General features: G+C 40.4%; 1 protein-coding gene across 2 annotated transcripts in view; it reads right to left on the bottom strand.

Moving 5' to 3' along the window:
- Positions 1 to 18,989, bottom strand: part of OTUD4 (OTU deubiquitinase 4) — a 39,404-nt gene that overhangs the window by 13,032 nt on the left and 7,383 nt on the right. For both annotated transcript variants that reach the window (XM_043485302.1, XM_043485311.1), the window contains exons 4-13: positions 14,472 to 14,518; positions 13,863 to 13,935; positions 12,299 to 12,380; positions 10,331 to 10,463; positions 7,072 to 7,129; positions 6,710 to 6,827; positions 6,546 to 6,610; positions 3,515 to 3,609; positions 2,370 to 2,470; positions 2,080 to 2,266 (exon numbers count right to left, since the gene is read on the bottom strand). In XM_043485302.1, the coding sequence (XP_043341237.1) occupies positions 2,080 to 2,266; positions 2,370 to 2,470; positions 3,515 to 3,609; positions 6,546 to 6,610; positions 6,710 to 6,827; positions 7,072 to 7,129; positions 10,331 to 10,463; positions 12,299 to 12,380; positions 13,863 to 13,935; positions 14,472 to 14,518 (959 nt within the window). The remainder of the gene's footprint in view (positions 1 to 2,079; positions 2,267 to 2,369; positions 2,471 to 3,514; positions 3,610 to 6,545; positions 6,611 to 6,709; positions 6,828 to 7,071; positions 7,130 to 10,330; positions 10,464 to 12,298; positions 12,381 to 13,862; positions 13,936 to 14,471; positions 14,519 to 18,989) is intronic.

Below are 18,989 nucleotides of genomic sequence, written 5' to 3'. Positions count from 1 at the left end.
CTGTGGGGCAGGGTAGGCCCGAAACCCACTATAACCGGTTCCTTACCAGAAGAGAGACATCCAGGGAGAACACGTGATGATGGCGGCAGAGACTTACATCCACAAGCCAAGGACTGCCAAGGACTGTGGACACCACCAAAAGTAGGCGACACCTGGAACAGATTCTCCCCAGAACCTTCAGAGGGCAGGCCCTACCACACCGTGACTTCAGACTTCCAGCCTCCAGAACTGTAACTCATTCTGTGGTTTTAAGCCTGTCTGGGGTACCAGGCTACCAGAGTCTCAGAAAATGACACAGTATTGGCATCATGTCAGCCTAAGAACCTACAACTCTGTCTTAAAGATGGTACATGAACTATCTTCAATGACAAAGTGTTAAGGACGCTCCCAAGAAACGGGAATGCCCGAAAGCCAAAAATAAAGAAACTGAAGACCAGAGCCTGGCAAGAGCATAGCCAGCCCTACAGACGCTCAGGTAACTGGGGAGGTCGACCTCGGATGGGGAAGGTATCAGCCACAAGCACCCACAGGGGACACGGCCAAGGCTGCAGAAGAGGGCGGCCTCCACCTAAGACACACTTTCTCAAATGACGCTCCTCCGAAGAACATAAACTAACCTACTGCTCCATAAGCTACTCGGAGGAAAAGCAGGTTAGGGAAAATTTAAGATCAACACCACAGGAAACCATGACCCGGAAGCATATTCAGAAGCACGTGCCTCTGCACATTCAGTCAGAATGCTGGTATCTCATGGTCACAACAACCTGTTCAGTATTAGACACATGACCGCAAACAGTCGTAACCTACCAGAACAAAGCAAGCTGACTGTTTTGGCTGATTTAAGTTCATATGTAAAAGAAACTAACCTCACCCTGCAGGGAACTAGGAGTGCAAGCTAGAATTCAATGTTTAACACATTACAGACTACCAGAAAACTATGCAGCGCCAGGAAAAGATCTGTCTAGGATAAGATCTAAATCACTGAAAAAAAGTTATTCAAAAATAAAGATGTCTAATTTCTAATCCAATCCTGAGAATATAAAGAAATACTATATTGTTAAAAAAAAATTTAACATGATACAGTATTATTAACTATAGTACAGATTTTGTTCAAATTTCAGAAAATTTATGTTAGTGTCCATTATTTGTTTTCATACTTTATTCAAGATTCCACATTGTATATAGCTGCACTGAGCAGCTTCAGCTGCATGCAACCAATTCTGGTAAATTCTTTCCATTTTTATTCTGCTACAAATATTTTCTAATTTTCCTTCTTTTAGCTTCTTAGCTACACCCATCATTTGAAAGTGGACATTTAGTTTCCAAATACATGGGGCTTTAAAAGTGTCATTGAAATTGAGTTCTCATTCTGATATTAATTTTTCATTTAAATGCTTTCTTCTCTGCAATCACCCTCTGTGTTTTTCAGTCTTTTAACTCTACTGAGGCCTTCAATGGCTAAGTCAAAGATCTCTCATAGTAAATGTCACACTGCACTTGAAGTATGTGATGCCGTCAGTCACTAAGTTGTGTCCAACTTTGCAACCCCATGAACTGCAGCACACCAGGCTTCCCTGTTCTTCACGGTCTCCCAGAGCTTGCTCAAATTCACGCCCATTGTGTCAAGGATGCCATCCAACCATCCCATTCTCTGAAAATACGTGGGTTATTTTCAAACATCTTTTGATGTTGATTTCCAATAGAATTCCACCATGATAAGAGAACAGACTATGATTTCAATACCTTTAGACCATGACATTTCTGCACCTCACTGTATGTCCCCAGATATGTTCCCGTGACTCCTGGTTTACAATCTATGGTAACTCGAATACAATTTGTATCCTGCTGTCGTGTGAAAAATAAATCAAAATGTCTTAAACTACAAAATTACTTTGATTTGTGTGATGACAGTAATAAAGAACTGAAATTCTCACATTATTTTATCAACAATACTCTTACTATTAAGGCTTTAGACAAGTATATGAACAAAAAATTGTAATTTTCTAAGTGCATGTAACACAGCAAATAAGAAATGCTGGCTCACTTAACTTCCAGCTCTCTTGTATTCAGGAAGGTTACCTTATGATCTGTGAGGGTGTTCTGCTAAGATTTTTGTGCTCGCTGGAGGTTTTCTGAGACTGTGACGCAGCAGAATGACTGGAGAATGCATGCTGTCTCACTCCCGAAGGGTGCTGGAGGCGAGGAGGTAGAGCTGACGGGGCTTTTATTGGCTTGTTTGAGTTCTTTGGCCCTCTGTAATCCATGTCTATGACACGAAGCCAAAAATACTTCGTAACTCTCCTCCTATTGTCAACAACTCCAAGTACCATCCCCTCCCCCAAAGGAAGACTAACTTGATGAGCTCCTACCAGAATGGAAATTCTGTCCCGAAGGAGGTTTTTTCATCTTCTTCCCTGACACTGTGTTCCAGCTTTCTGAGGGAGGCGGTTTGAGGTTCTTCGGTGAGTATCTTTAAAGAGAAGAAAAAGACTTGAAGTAACCCGAAGTACTCTACTGAGACTGGGCATTAAGTAGTCTACATAAATCTTTTATGTTCAATTTACCTAAGAATCTCCAGTCTTAGTTCGTATAGTAAAAACACACTATAAAGTACAAAGCATTCAGCAATCCACATGTAATTACAATCAAATGACAAAGGTCAAAAACATATTTTCTAACCTAAAAGAACAGAAGATTGAGGGGTCTTAATCACAATCTAAGCAAAAGATTAGAGAAGGAAGGAAAGAAAACCATTCTGTGAGGTGTGATGACAGCACTGTAGCTAAGGATGGGGAATGGAGAAGCCTTTACTGTGTTAGAGACGCACACAGACACACAAGCATCTATGAGCAATGGTGTGACGTCTGGGATTGACTCCCGAATATTCAGATTCTGCTCCTTTCTTCTGCTTTAAGGGGTTAGGGAGAAGAGATCAGAAAAGATGCCCAACCTGCTGTTAGCTATGAAACTAGGGTGACAGTTATCTTGGGGTTCACTTGACTACCCTCCTCAGTTGTGTATGTTTGAAATTCTCCATGGTAAAGTCTAGATGGAGCTTACTACCTTTCCATCAAATAAAGGCTGCAGCAGCTGAAACAGAAGTTGTTTTAAAGTAACACTGTATCATAGCAAGTGTTTCACTCCACCAGCTAATCATTTACTGAAAACTACGCAAGGGAGCAATGAATGAAATCAGAAATGAATACTGTCCCTGTCCTCCAAAGCTTCAGTTACAATAGACTGAGTTTTCCAAACTGCCTTAGTGAAAAATGGCACATTTTAAACAGTAAGCAATGAAATAAATATCTTTTATTTAAAATACCTTAACACACAAACACTTAATTTGAACACAAACTATTTTTCTAAGAGATCTAAAAAACCCTATTTCTGTATACACCCGCAACACATTTAACTGAATTCGCAAATACACAGGGACATTTAGAAATGCTCATGATTACATCAGGCTAAGTGGAAGAGAAAGTGAATTAACACCTTAGCTGCGAACAGTACATACTTCTTTCCAAGTTCTTCGACCGAAACTGGCCCATTCTCAGAGTGAACCCCTTGAAAGTCTGCATGAGAAAATTTTCCATTGTGATCCAACCTAACCTGTTGAACAAATTTGCAAAGAAAAATCAATCACCTGATGCTTTAGCATCAATGATTCATTTTTAAACTGCCATTTCATTTTCAACTGAAGCATCGAGGAACACACATAGTTAAAAACAAAACTAGGTTCAAAAGAGTACACCATAATGCCTCTGATCTCCCAGACCTGTGCATCTCTTTCCAAAATACTTTCCTTTGCTTACTTTTCCGTTTTTTCTACACTGTCAAGGTTCTGAAGGCAGGGCTGTGGCACCACACACAAACCAGGATTCCAGGTCCCACTTTTCTACTCAGCAGCAACATGACCTCGGGCAAGTAACTTATCTTGTGCTTCACTGCGCTCATATGCAAGACGGGGCTAATTATAGTCTGGACATCACAGGCACCACGGAGGTGCAATGAGGTACACATGATACATATAAAGGACACCAGTCTGCACACAGCAACCGCTCAACAAAGGGGAGCACCTGTTATGAAAATTACATTATCTTCTCACTTTTCCAATATTTGAAACATTGTAATATGTAAATGTGACCTTTTTGCTCCCTAAAAATAGATGCATCGTCTCTTCTCTAACACACAGCTGGTTATTACACAACAGCACAACTCGACAGGAGTCAGCCTCTTGCTTTCCTTCTGTCAGAGGGCACCCCCAACCCTGCTCCAGCAGCCGGATGGACACAGCCCTGCTCACAGCCACCCCCTCCCGTGATCAGCACCACTGGCCCTCAGCATCCGCAGGGGGACGGGTCCAGAACTCGAGAACACCAGAACCCCTGAATGGGTACTAAAATGGCGCCCAACAGTCACCCTCCCCAGCCAGAGGCGGAGGGACAGCAGCCGCCCGTTCCCGTTCGTTCGAAGGCCTCAAGCTGAGGCTTCATTCTTTGGTCACAGCAGGATACTGCTTCCCTCTCTCCTCAAGAGTTTAACAATAAAAAAGATTTTCTGAAGCTAATTTTTATTTCAAATTGAAACTACATTTACATGTTTACTTGAGTAAATGAAAGTCATCTTTGAGTCAGAGACCCTCGTGGCTCAGACGGTAAAGAGTCCACCTGCCAATGCAGGAGACCTGGGCTTGATCCCTGGGTCGGGAAGATCCCCTGGAGGAGGAAATGGCGACCCACTCCAGTATTCCTGCCTGGAGAATCCCATGGACAGAGGAGCCTGGCAGGCTACAGTCAGTCCATGGGGTTGCAAAGAGTCAGACATAACTGAATGACTAACACTTTTTTATGGAACAAAATTTTAATTAAATTTTATCCAAGTGAAGTAAGTCAAGTAGTAGAAAAAGAAAATACTCTAAAAAGGAAAAAATTATAACAAGTACCTGCTTTTACCTTCTGCTTTATCAAGAGCATCTACTTTACGAAAGAAACCAAAATCTCAAATGAAATATGCTCGGTTTAAAATAATGACTAGAACAATTTTAGCGATAAGAGTACAAAATAAATACTTTCTCTTCGCTACTAAGAAGGATGAGGAGGGAGGGCCCTTGTCTCTTTTGTTCTCTGCCAAGTTCCCCAAATCACTATAGTAAGAGACTCCCAGACTCGGCTCTGTGCTTGGAGCACGTTTCTGACAACCCTCAAAGAGTCACATCCTCTTCCTCGACTTTAAAACACCCTCAAATCAGCACACTACTGAAAGTCCTTCAGGTGAAGTCTGTCACTGACACCCAGAAACAATCCTGGTCCCCCAGACAGCTTTCACAAACCACTTTATCATGAAGGAATGACTATTTCCTCCACAAGTCAAGAAGAAATGTCTGTCAATGGCTATTTCAAAATAGTTTTAATTTAAAAGGTAACACTTTTTGATGAGAATCATTCTTGATGACAATTATCTTCCAAATAACAGTATTTTTGGTGTATGGGGGCTGTTTTTGTTTTAGAGTCACATTTTTCCACAGAAGTGTCTCCAGCCTTGGCATTAGTAACACTGTGGACAAATGAGTCCTTGCTGTGTGTGTGCTGGGGGGCGGGGGGTGTCCTGTGTATTCTAGGATGTCTGGCACCATGCCTGGCCTCACTGCCCTCATACCTACCCACTAGGTATCAGTAGCACCTTCCCAGGTGTAATGACCAAAAGTGTCTGCAGACACTGCGAGAGGGGAGGCAGGGGTGCAGTATCACTCCATGTAAGAAACGCTGACATAACTCAACTTTCCCCTTTAACAGTCAGCTGCAGTTAAGCCCAGAGCAGTAGCTTATTCAAAGTAAAAGGCAAAACTTCTCTAACTGTTCCCTTTCTTTTCTCAATCCAACAAAAGAACTATGTGTTGTATCAAAATTTCTCAGGATGACTTTCATAAACCAAACTGACCTGTAGTGTCAAGTCTGAATCAATTTCAGTACATTATCTGCCAACTCTAACAAAAATATCTAAAATCTAAAATGTTACTGTTATGGCTTTGAAGTATGCTGCTAAGTTGCTTCAGTTGTGTCCAACTCTTTGCAACTCCATGGACTGTGGCTCGCCAGGCCCCTCTGCCCATGGGACTCTCCAGGCAAGAACACTGGAGTGGGTTGCCAAGCCCTTGTCCAGGGGATCTTCCCAACCCAAGGATCGAACCCAGATCTCTTAGGTCCCCTGTACTGGCAGGCGGGTTCTACCACCAGCGCCACCCAGGAAGCCCAGCTATAATGAAAATATCTAAAAATCTAAAATGTTACTGCTACATCTTTGCAGCAAGTACTATCAGAGACTGAACTGCTTTAAAGATCATGTGCAGGGTCGCACAGTTTTAGATATACATGACTTTGGTAATGTATTCAAAAGCTAAATATGTTTAACTATTAAAATGTAAACATGATAAAATATATTCTGAAATCTCAAATTAACAACACATCCAAACTTAGCTGTTTTTTAGTTCCTATTAGAATAAATAAGATTTCAAGTAAAATCTTTTCTTCCTCTACATAATCACTTACCTGGCATTTATCTCCAACTTCATACTGTAAGCCAGCAGCAATGGAATAATCATGCTTTTGTTGAGCTGTAAAGAATATCAGCATAATATCAAGTTGATGCAATTATTTTCAAGGGCCTGAAAGCAAATTTTTGGAAAATATAGATTTTTTTTTTTTAAACTCACCTTGTTTAGACTTTAGCCAAATTTCATATTCCACATTTCTATAGACTGCTGGACTGAGTGACTTAAGAACCTTTCTAGACAAAGGAAGGCTAGGAGAGTTTCCATTGCTTTTCGGGTGCTAAGTAAACAAAGCCAAGAAGCCCAATCAACACAGAAATGCTTTTAAAATGTGTCTGAGATATGTATAAGAGAAAAATCAAAAGAAGAAAGCTTTAAAAATTAGGAAGTCACCAAAAAAATGTCTTATGAGATGATCCTGACTCTACTGAAAATGTACCAGAAAAGACAAAAAAAATCAAGGCTATAAACTTGTAGGTTTTCTTATATTGAAGAAATAGTTAAAAAGCATTAAATAAAAATACCTGATCACCGGACAAAGTTTTAAATCCATTCACATCATGAACAGTGGTAGGTTTACTCCTACAAAGGAAGAAATACAGATATCATCAGGAGCACAAAAACATTCACACACAATCACTTACTCTAACCTCACAGAAAAATCTCAGCTATAGTCCACACAGTCAAAACTATATTCCAAGGAGCTCAAACAAACTGAAGTATGCATATGTATATGTAAACACATATGCAATATACATGCATGTGTCTGTGCATATAAGTCAAAGATTTTTTTTTTTAAGTTTACCAGTTTATTGCTACCAACCCATCTCCTCCACCCTCCTCATGCATGCATGCTCAGTCATATAACCCCAAGGACTGCAGCCTACCAGACTCCTCTGTCCATGGACTTTTCCAGGCAAGAATACTGGAGTGGGTTGCCATTTCCTTCTCCAGTCAAAGATTTTTATCAGTAATTCGTACTGACTTAATCAACAAGAGAAAAACAGAAATAAACTGTGAAATGTGGCATGATAGTGTAACTGAGTTTATAAGAATATTTAATGTAAAAACCTCCTTTCAAAAATATATCAATAGATATGTGTGTATGTAAGTGTGTGCACTCAGTCATGTCCAACTCTTTGTGATCCCATGGACTTGTGACAGTGTTCCTGGGGACTCTCTGGAGTTCCATCAAGGAAGTCAAGGCTCCTTTCGTGTTTGATGTGGAACACGGAATTGCTCTGCATGCAGCTTGCTAGACTATTCTCTGTCCATGGGATTTCCAGGCAAGAATACAGGGCTGGGTTGCCAGTTCCTTCTCCAGAGGACCTTTCAGACCCAGGGATCGAACCTGTGTCTCTTGTGTCTCCTGCACTGGCAGGTGGGTTCTTTACCTGTTGAGCCACCAGGAAAGTCCATCAACAGATGAGGCTCCATTAAACAAAATACTCCACTACAAGATATACAGTCTGGTGAAAGTAGATACAAGCTAAATAAGTAATTAGTAATCAGTAATGCTGGTAAGTGCTTTGGGGGAAAAAAAGGTAGAAAAACTACAGTGTTGAGGCCTAGCTCAAATAATAAAAAATGGGATAAAAAAAATATCTTTTTGAATAAAGAATTAAAGGTGATGAGAGAGCAAACGGTATGGCTGTTCAGTACTGCAGGCGGATGGGAAGCAAGTGCAAAGACCCTGGGGCAGCCAAGAGGCTGGTGAGGCTGGACAGAGTGAGGGCAGCTGACTGGGTGGTAAGGTGAGAAGCTACCTGTATTCTTCTGTCATACAATTCCTCCTCCTTAAGGAATCAATCTCTAGTCCTTAGGAGTCACAACCCTAAATGCAGCAATATTTAAGAGACTCCAACTATCTAGAGCCTGGATTAAAAAGCACCCTAATTTCTAATACTTCCAGATTCATCAATACGAATGTGAAAAGAATCCAGGCACAGAAATACAGTGACATCCTTGCTCTCTCCTCATTACCATACCATGCCTATCTATCTTGCCATGATTACGGAGCAGTCTCCCCTAAATGAACCTTTGTCTTCCCTAAGCCAGACATGACACTAGTAAAGGAAACCTTAATAACGCAACAAAAAATTAATCAGAAAGGTTTCCATGGTCCCAGGGCTACAGTAATGCAGTATAAAAAGGAAAACTGATCATGACAATGTATACACACCATCCCTGGTGAACTTCTACAAGCTTACTAGCCTCTATCCACACTTCACCTGCCAGGTGCCATCCCAGACCCAGTTCTGCTAAAGCCAGCAGCAGCACCAACCACAGGGCATGTGCTGAAGTCCCCCCACATCAACTCATGGTGAGAAGTGAAACAAGCGAGTCATTCATTCTCCAGCCCAACTTCCCGTATGTTCCATAACATGCCTTCATCATACTGGGCACCTGCAGAAAACCATGGAGCACAATTTCCATCTGTGCAAAGTCAATCAATTCTAGGATTAATTTACAATGGTAGACCCAGATTTTAATCTGACTCATTTCTTTCTTAAGTAGAAATAGTAGTCAATCAAACTTTCAATCAGGATCAACCATTTAATTTAAGAAATGCCTGGAGTCACAGATACAAGGAGATATATTTTCTAAGTCTTTAATAAAGAATTAGATATCCTGAGGCTTAATTTCATCTTCCTCTAGTTTCACAGTATGTAACATCACAGGATACTTTCATACTCTCATACAAAAAGAATAATACAACTTTCAGCTTCACTGAGGATGAAATCAGTTGGTTCTTAGAACATACAAAGTACATTCCTTAATATCACTGATAAAAACTCATACACATTGGACACTATACCTAGGAACTGGGCTGTGCATTGTACATGTACATCTCATTTAATTCTTATACATTATCTACTTTAAAGAAATACTGACATATCCTCATTTATATCTAAGGGATTGAGGCTTTAAGCAACTTGTCCTAAGTTCAGTTAGTTGGCAGGAACCCAGGAGTGAAACCAGGTCAGAATGTCCACAACCCAAGCTCTTAGCCATTACCCTGTATGTCTTAAGTGGAAAAGAAAAATAAGTTTCAGACTCTAAGTTAAAAGGTGTTTATTCACACCATAAACAAAGATAAATAAATAACACTACTATCCAGAGCTGTTCACATATACTTATATTCCAACTTGGGATTTGTATTATATAAAAAGAAGAGGAGGCATTATCTAAGAAAGAAAACAATAAAAGAAAGTCAAGGAAATCCAAATGGCCATTTTTCATCACTGGTTACTTAAGCAATTGACAGCCTAACCTGAAAACTTTAGAATATTCATACATAAGAAGTGAAAGTCGCTTAGTTGTGTCCAACTCTTGGCGACCCTGCAATTCTCTAGGCCAGAATACTGGAGTGGGTAGCCTTTCCCTTTTCCAGGGGATCTTCCCGACCCACGGATCAAACCCAGGTCTCCCACATTGCAGGCGGATTCTTTACCAACTGAGCTATGAGGGAAGCCCCCCCTCCCCACACACATAGGTAGAACCAAATCTACTTCAGAGATATACGCATCATGATTACACAGAAACAGATGCTTAGCAAAAACAAAGTTAAACAAACAAAAAATCAAATTCCGAAAGAAACAGTCCCATAATAGAAATGAGGTAATAGTAGTGGCAGGAAAAAAGAAACTTCTACTGCAGATTGCTGGACTTTAGAAATACCATTAATACCTCACTAAGTGAGGCAACTCCATACAAAAACATTTACCGCGCTGTTTCCTCGTATGGCACTACAAAGGTACTTTAGGACAAAGTCACTCTTACTTGCAACTGTCATCCTCGGAATCTGATATTTCACTGTTCTCTTCATCTGCTACTTCAGAGCTCTCCAGGCCCATCAAGATCTTACTGACGTCAGTTTTAAACACCTTCTCATATAGCAATTCATAAAGCAGAGCTGCAGTTAACGAGAAAGAGATGTTACACAGCGTTAATTTTACGTTCTAACATAAAACCAAGACACCCAGGCTTCTAAAACCTTAACTAAATACCTTGTAACACCTTATGACCAATAACACAATTTAATCAGAAAATTACCTAGAGAGCAGCTAGACTTGTCTTTGCAGTTAGTTAGTTCAAAATTATCGCTGCCTGTTGTCTGGATGATACTGAGGGAGATACAGATGGTGAGAAAGGGGGTCTCTTAGGGGCTCGTTTGAGGGGTAGACACCACTGTGATGAATTCTTAGTGCACTTGTTTTGGTAAGGTTTCCTAATTAAAACAAATGGGAGTCCTGAACTTCATGCAGAGGTTCTGAGCATTTGGCAACATATTTCTACGTTTTCTGGAGTGTGGGTCTGTTTTTGTTTTCCTCTTTCTGTAAAGCAGAAACGTTGTCTCAATATGCTTCCGTGGTTGCTGAGAATACATTTTACAAAGGTTTCTTTTTAGTCCATTATGAAAAGGCATCTTCTTTCTAGCAAACTTAGTGTTCCCTAAGTTTTCCATGCAAGCCTCTTCAGCCTGGGTAGGTTGTGTGACCGCTCCAGTTGTTTCCTCCTGTGTGCGGCTGGAATGAGGGCTGGAATGAGGGCACTTCGCTGTGCCAGGATGAAATATGAAAGCAGTATGCAGAGGCTGAGCACAGCGTGCGCCATAGCTGGTCACTGCTCGCTGTGTGTGTTTAATTTTATCAGCCTTGGCTCACAGCTGTGATACCTTTTTGTATTACTGTTAGCTTTAAATACGTCAATACATTAAATGCAAGTAATATAAAATTGTAAATTGATCTGTTTTGAGACGTGAAGTTTGGCTGTCTGCATCCTGGGCTATGTTCTCTGCCTCTCCCAGTCAATCAAAAGCTGGACATTCCAGCTTTGAAAAGGCAGGCATCATGTGCTGTCTTCACTGGGCCCCCTTAGCTAGAGAACAGGGGGAAAAGGCTGTCATATGCCCAGCACAGTGCTTCGTATGAGTCACATGCACTTTGTCAGAACAGATGATAAAGCAGATAAAGAAGGGAGGAAGGCGCTGCCACGGCAGTAATTCTCAACTGGGAGAGATGGAGAGGTTTTATCCTCCCAGGGAACACCTGGCGAAGTCTGGAGACATCTGTGGTTGTCACACGGGAGAGAGAGAGCTCTACTGGCACGGCAGAAGGTCAGGCACTTAGTTGTGTCCAGCTCTGCGACTTCACAGATGCCCCTTCCATGGAATTCTCTAGGCAAGAATACTGCAGTGTGTTGCTATTCCCTTCTCTAAGGGATCTTCCTGATCCAGGAATCAAACCCAGGTCTCCAGCATTGCAGGCAGATTCTTTACCATCTGAGCCACCAGGGAAGCCCCACTATTGGCATAATAGATGCTAAACTTTCTACAATGCGCACAACCACCCCCCAAACAATGAAGTATGTGCCCTAAGTATTAATAGTGCCAAGGTCAAGAAACCCTGGTCAAGTGACAAATACAATCAAATACTGATTTCCTAAATCATTTGGATTTTCAAGCTATGCACTAAAAGCTTTAAAAACATACAAATCTTTATTAACGATATTACCACAGGAAAATATAACTTAGTATTTACAAGCCAAACTCTAATCTACTAGCACCTTTTTTCTATTGAAACAAGTTTTTACTAGAGTATTAAGATTTTTGGTAACCTAAATATATTTTTAGGTTGTCAGAAATGTATTTTTACGCAACAAAACAGGGTATATCTGCCCTGAGTTGTTTGCTCAAGACCACAAAGCTTAGGAAGAAAATGTCTAAACCAACACGAGGGTGATACTTACACTGACACACAGCAGAGGTCTCTTTATACTTTATGGGGTAGACAATGTCATAATGATTTCCATTTGAAAAACACAGCAACACCTGAAAGGGGAAAACAGAATTCATCTTCCAGCCCTTCACATACAACATTTACACAGCTACTTACACCTTTAATATCTCTGAGTTACCAGTAAATAAATTTCCCAGTAGAATGTTTTAGAAGTAACCTAAAGCTGTAATGTGGTCATGATACATCCATATGTTGAAATGTTACAAAGCCAATGAATCAGAAATTCCTAATGACTTGGGGAAACGCTTACTGCATCACAAAAATCACACACAATCTGTAAGAACAAATGATTTCAACTATTGAAACAGAAGGGTTAGAAGACCGTAAGAAGAAGAAAAAAAAAAAAAAAGAAGACTGTAAGAAAATATTCTAAAACTTTAATAATACTTACCCCTAAGGAGCAGAATCAAAAGTACATTTTTTTTTTCTGCTTTACAGCTTTATGTACCTTCTAAATAATCGATCACTTATGCAAAGAGCAACACACATTGACTTTGCTTAGACTACATCATATTCCAAAAATTACACTGTAAAGGCCAGATCCAGAGCCAGGCACCTCGGACACCCACAAGTCCTTACAAAGGCATATTTACCCCAGTTCCTTCCCCCTGACACCATAAACGTGGTGACGAGACACTTCAACTTGGCCTGGATAACCCAATGCAGATCATGAAAACAAAACTCTCTAGTAATGAATCATGGTGCTTTTTTTCCCCGCTTTCTAGGCTTTACATCATTTTTCAGTTGTTTCTGCTTTGTGACTTAGCCAGTAAACTACCTCTGTAATGTAATGGGAAATATATCACAGTTAAGTATTTCTGGATGCAACAGTGGAACCTATTTTCACAAGTTATTTTTCTATCTAATATATATATTGATGTAAAACAGTATTAGTAGAGTTCATTGGAAGGACTGACGCTGAAGCTGAAACTCCAATCTTTGGCCACCTCATTCGAGGAGTTGATTCATTGGAAAAGACCCTGATGCTGGGAGGGACTGGGGGCAGGAGGAGAAGGGGACGATACAGGATGAGATGGCTGGATGGCCATGACCGACTCGATGGACATGAATTTGAGTAAACTCCGGGAGTTGGTGATGGACAGGGAGGCCTGGCGTGCTGCAATTCATGGGGTCACAAAGAGTCAGACATGACTGAGCGACTGAACTGAACTGAACTGAATGGGAAATATATCACAGTTAAGTGTTTCTGGATGCAACAGTAGAACCTATTTTCACAAGTCATTTTTCTATCTAATGTATATAGTGATGTAAAACAGTAATAGTCGAGTTAATCACATATACTGGCATATCAATTATTTTTCTCTAATAAAATGTCACAATAGAGTTCAACATTTGTGCAGAAAAACAAATACAAAATAATAAAACTTGTGAATGATTAATAAGAACTTTAAAAACTCCAAAAGTCACTTAAAAATTATAGCTCAGGCAGTCAAGATGGCAAGCGAGTGGTTCCTTTAATTAAATCCTTTAGAAAAACTTAGAACAATTCTTACCTTTTCAGGAAAATTATTTTCAGTTACTTGTGAAGGAGAAACATTTGGTTTCTGGTAAATTATAAAATCTTTCCTGAAAATAACATTTAGAAATTATTTCTGATGAAACACACTTCAGAAATTGAGATTTAACCATCCATTCATTCATTCACTCAAGAGTCAGGCACACCAAGCAACGTTCCAGGCACTGGAGAAAGAGCAGCGGACAAAAGGCAGTAAGGGATAACTAGGCTGTAACACACTTATGCAAAAAGTATCCTTTTAAAAAGCAAAATTTTAAATGCAATTTTACATATAACTTCAGATAGAATTCTAAAAGTAGACCTCAAAACCACAGAAGTCGTGGAGATGAAATCTATAAAGACATTTTGAAAAGAAAAAATAAAGTAGTCACCTGATCTGCTAACAGACAAGAAGTTGCAGAATTGACAATATGGTGCTTTGCCTTTCTTCTACTAGCCATTCAATGCTACCAGCCTTGAGAAAGTAGGAAATCGTTTCTCTAGAAGGTTTGTAAGTGATTTTGCTATTTTTAACAACTTCGTTACTATGGAACATGTTAATTTCCCACTGGCTTTATTTTTGTTTACCTGTTATTATAGGGCTTACCTGTACATAAGAGAAAGGGCACTTATTTCCACTTGTCCAACCCATTCCTGTATTGAAGAAAACAAGTTGGCCCGTAAGTGTCTACTTTTTACAATACCTTAATACACACCTTTATATAATATATCTAATTAGCTAGAGGAGCTCATTAATATTTTTTTAATTTATTTAATTTCAGGATAATTGCTTTACAATATTGTGTTGCTTTCTGCCATATGTCAACATGAATCAATCACAGGTATATTTATGTCCCCTCCCTCTTGAAACTCCCTCCCACCTCCCACCCCAGCCCACCCTTCTAAGTGGTGACAGAGCACCAGTCTGAGCTCCCTGCATCACACAGTAAATTCCCACTGGCTATCTACTTTACATACAGTAATAAAAATATGCTTCCACTCTACTCTCTCAATTCGTCCCACCCTCTCCTTTCCCCACTGTGTCCACAAATCTTTCGTCTCTGTCTGCATCTCCACTGCTGCCCTGCAAACAGGTTCATCAGTACCATCTTTCTAGGTTGCATATGTATGTATTAATATATGGTATTTGTTTCTCTCTTTCTGACTCACTTGGCTCTAGGTTCATCCTGGAACTGACTCAAATGCATTTTCTCTAATGGCCCGAAAAGCTCATTATTAGTACTACTGAGAATACTATAAAAATATTTTTATAAAACGAGCTATAATGTACACTAAAAAGCAGCCCAAGTCTTGGTAACAAATATCCTCAGTAATACGGCTGGAATAAGAATTCCTATTGGTGTGGCAGGACGACATAGTATCTCTAAGTTGAGAACTTATAGGAGGCAGAGATTCCAGCTGAGCACTCAGGACTGAGCCCACACACAGTATGTGCCCAGAAAGCAGGACCCTGACTAGAGGCAGCTCGAGGATCAGAAAGGGTGAGAAAGCGCAGGTCTGGTCTCTTCAGAATAATCGAAGGCACAAAAGAAAGCAGTGTACCAGGAGTCATTTTAACATGTGGGAGAAGTTCTCGTACTAAAGGAGTCACTTTAAGTCCTTAAGCTTTTCAGAAGCAAATGGCCAGTATATATCAAAAATTTAAATACTCTTTAAGCTAGCAATTCAACTTTCTATAAAACTATCCTAAAGAAATATTTCATATGGCCACAAGACTATATATAAACAAGGATAGCCACTACAGCTATCTGTAATAATTTAAAAAAATTTTTTTAAGATAGCCCGAAGATTCCACTAATAGATAAGGAACAATTAAATAATTTATCATTCACCCAAACTATGTATGGAAATATCATGCAATCACCAAAAAGAATGAGCTATACTCCTATGAAATGGCCAAGATCACTCAGACTGTTAAGTGGAAAAAGTCAGTCAGTAAAATAACCCTACTGTGCAAAACAAAATAAATATATATCGACACATACACATAGAAAGAGAACAAAGACACATCCTAAATTGACAGTGGAAACAGGAATTTAAAGATGAGGGGAAAGTAAGGATTTTCACTCTTCATTCTGTAATAAATCTTTGACCATGAGAATGTATTCCTAAACTATCTGTGAAATTAGTAATGACTTAATATCAAGAGGTACTAAAAATAAGAACTATAGTAAATGAATGCTGCCACTTTCACCTTCAAAGAAGAGAGATTTGAGATAAGGATTTTGGATGATGGTTTGAAATCCTCTAAGAGAAGGATCATCTTTCCCCACAGACTTTGCACCTCAATAAATCTTAAAAGTTGGCTCTGTTTTTCAAAATGAAATAGGTGCCATACATTAAAATAGATTTATTAAAATAGGCCTCTGCCTAACAATCACAGCCTCTCATAAACTCCACAAGCAATACCTTCTGGTATAGAGGAAATCCTTCCCTGAAACCATCTGCTGAGATCATAAACCCAAGCCTATTCCATTTTGTGCAGAATGATGGCATCACTTCTTGTGTCAACAAGACACTACATCTCAAATAAGGTACCATTTTGTAAGTATTTAATCTTCAGAATAAATTCTGTTGTAGTCTGGCTAAGTAGACAATGGCCATTATATTTTGCCTTCTCTAACAATTTTGATTTTTTTTTAAACTTATGTTCTATCATTGTCTTCTACCTGAAAGCTATGTATTTTACTTACTCAACACTCTGTATGTTTAGTCTACTTTCTCATTGTGGGTAAGAGCCCAGCATTTCTACAAAATCTATTTTAACTGAAGAACTATACTGTATCAAAAACACTAATTTAAATGTTCTTAGATAGTCATCAAAACCAAACTTTTGTTCCTCAAAAGACACTACTAAAAACACTAAAAGATAAGATACAAACAGGAAGAAAGTACTGGAAAATATATGCCCAGTACAGAATTTATTATACTTGGTATAAAATACTCTTATAATTGAACAAAAGCAAAATAATAAAGGACAGAATCTATGAGCAAGACATTTCACCAACAAAGAGATACGGACGGCAAATAAGCACATGGAAAGACTCTCAACATGACTAGAGAAATGCAAGTTAAGATCACAGCGAGACACCACCACACAGCCACTAACACAGGCCAACAATACTGAGCGTTGATGAAGATGCAGAGGGGCTGGAATTCTCACTCGCTGCTAATGACAAAGCAAAGCGGCCCAGCCACCTTGGGAAACAGATTAGCAATTTCTCACTAAGTGAAACGTGCATTGACCATATGACCCAGGAATTCCACTCTCAATAATATTAACAATATTAATTAAGAGAAAAGAAAACATACGTCCACAGAAAGACTTGCAACCAAATACTCTTAGCAGCTTTAATAACAGCAGCAAACTGGGAAGAAATCGTATATCCATCAACTTGTAAATTGCTAAAACAAGCTGCAGTACATCCATACAATGAATGGCCACTCCGCAATAAAAATGAACTATCACACAAAGGACAACATAGATGAATCTCAAAATGCTTCCATTATGCTAAGTGAAAGCAGCCAGACACATAAGACTACAAACCATATCATTCTATTTGTTCGAGTCTCGAAAAGGCAAAACTTCGCACATGGGTGGGTGCAGGGGGAGAGTCAAGACCAACTGCCAAAAGGTATGAGAGACTCTCTGGAGAGACGGAAATGCCCTGTGTGGTTTGTGGTGGGGATCACACAGCTGTATGATTCTGTCAGATTTCATCAAATTACAAACTTAAAACATCTATCATATGTCAACTTTACCTCTGTAAAGCTGACAAAAATATATTCTTCTTGAGGCATTTTTCAAAATGCTCCACTGATATTTTTAAGAAAAAAGGAGAAAGCTCTCTTTCTCTGAGAACTGGGTGACGCACTGGAGCTTATCAATTGATGACATTTCTCTTCATTTCATACATTCCATGTATCAGGGAGGAGGAGAACCAAGGCAGAAGCGTTTACTGCTAGTAAGAACAAGCACCTGTTCTGTCAGCAGGTACCGACAACATCTGGAGGAGGTCTGCCCAGACTGCGGAGGGGAGTGTCCTGGGAATAACACACCTGGCGGGCCCGCACCCTGGGAAGGAGACACCTGTTCCCAGGTGCTCAAAACTGCAGCAACCCGCCCGCCCCTCCCCTGCAGATCCCCAAACCAATCTCCAGTCCGTTCACACAGCTTCACTCCCCTCCCTGTCCCCTTCTCTCTCAGGAAGTCTCTTCTATCCTTTCTCAGACCCTCACAGCCCAAGAGCCTGAACTGTTCACAAAGATTACCATAAAGTCATATTGTGGGGTTTTTCTCTGACTAAAAATTAATAAATGCCCTTTGTTGTTCCCTTCATCTTCTACAAAGGAAATAAAAATCACCAGGAATAGCTGGAGAGAACTGTTAACGTTCTGGTGTTTAATCTTTCCTATCTGTGACGGAGGCCAATGCGGGAGACTCAGGTTCAATCCCTGGGTCAAGAAGACCCCCTGGAGAGAATGGCACCCCACTCCAGCGTTCCTGACTGGGAAATCCCACGGACAGAGAGGACTAGCGGGCTCACAGTCCGCAGGGTCACAAGAAGTCAGACTGTGACTGGAGTGACGGAACGGCAGCAGCACTGCAGCATCACACCTGTACCTCTCAGGACACATGCGCCTTCCCACTGGCACCGCACACCCCTCCCTGCTGCAGGGGCATTCCCGAGAAGGGCATCCAGAGCCCAGGGCCTCTGCGTCCCCGGGGCCCGGCCGTTCGCAGCCCACAACAAGCACTCAAATTAGGGTCAGGGAATCGAAGAGAACCCGCACGTTGGCAAAACACCTTCCTCCGGTTAGTATACCGTCTCCTCCCCAAGTGACTCCTCTTGGCGGCGTCTTTGTTGTCGTTTTAAATCTAACAGTGATCATCTCTGGGGATGAGGGAACATTCTACAGGCCATTCCGTTAACATCTGGATTTTTACACAAAGAGCATTAGGTTTCTCAGCAGGAGAAGAGAAAATAACAAACAGAAAACTTCTTTTAATTTCCAAGTGACTGAGAAAGTGCTGGCAATGGGAGTCGGTGGGGAAGGGCTGTCCTTCAACCCTCAGCAGTCTCTTCCCACTTCTCTCGCTGAC

This window comes from Cervus canadensis, chromosome 1, assembly GCF_019320065.1.
Source record: "Cervus canadensis isolate Bull #8, Minnesota chromosome 1, ASM1932006v1, whole genome shotgun sequence".
NCBI classification, from domain to species: Eukaryota; Metazoa; Chordata; class Mammalia; order Artiodactyla; family Cervidae; genus Cervus; species Cervus canadensis.
The sequence above is the reverse complement of the archived record's forward strand: the minus strand, read 5'-3'. Positions and strand labels throughout refer to the sequence as shown.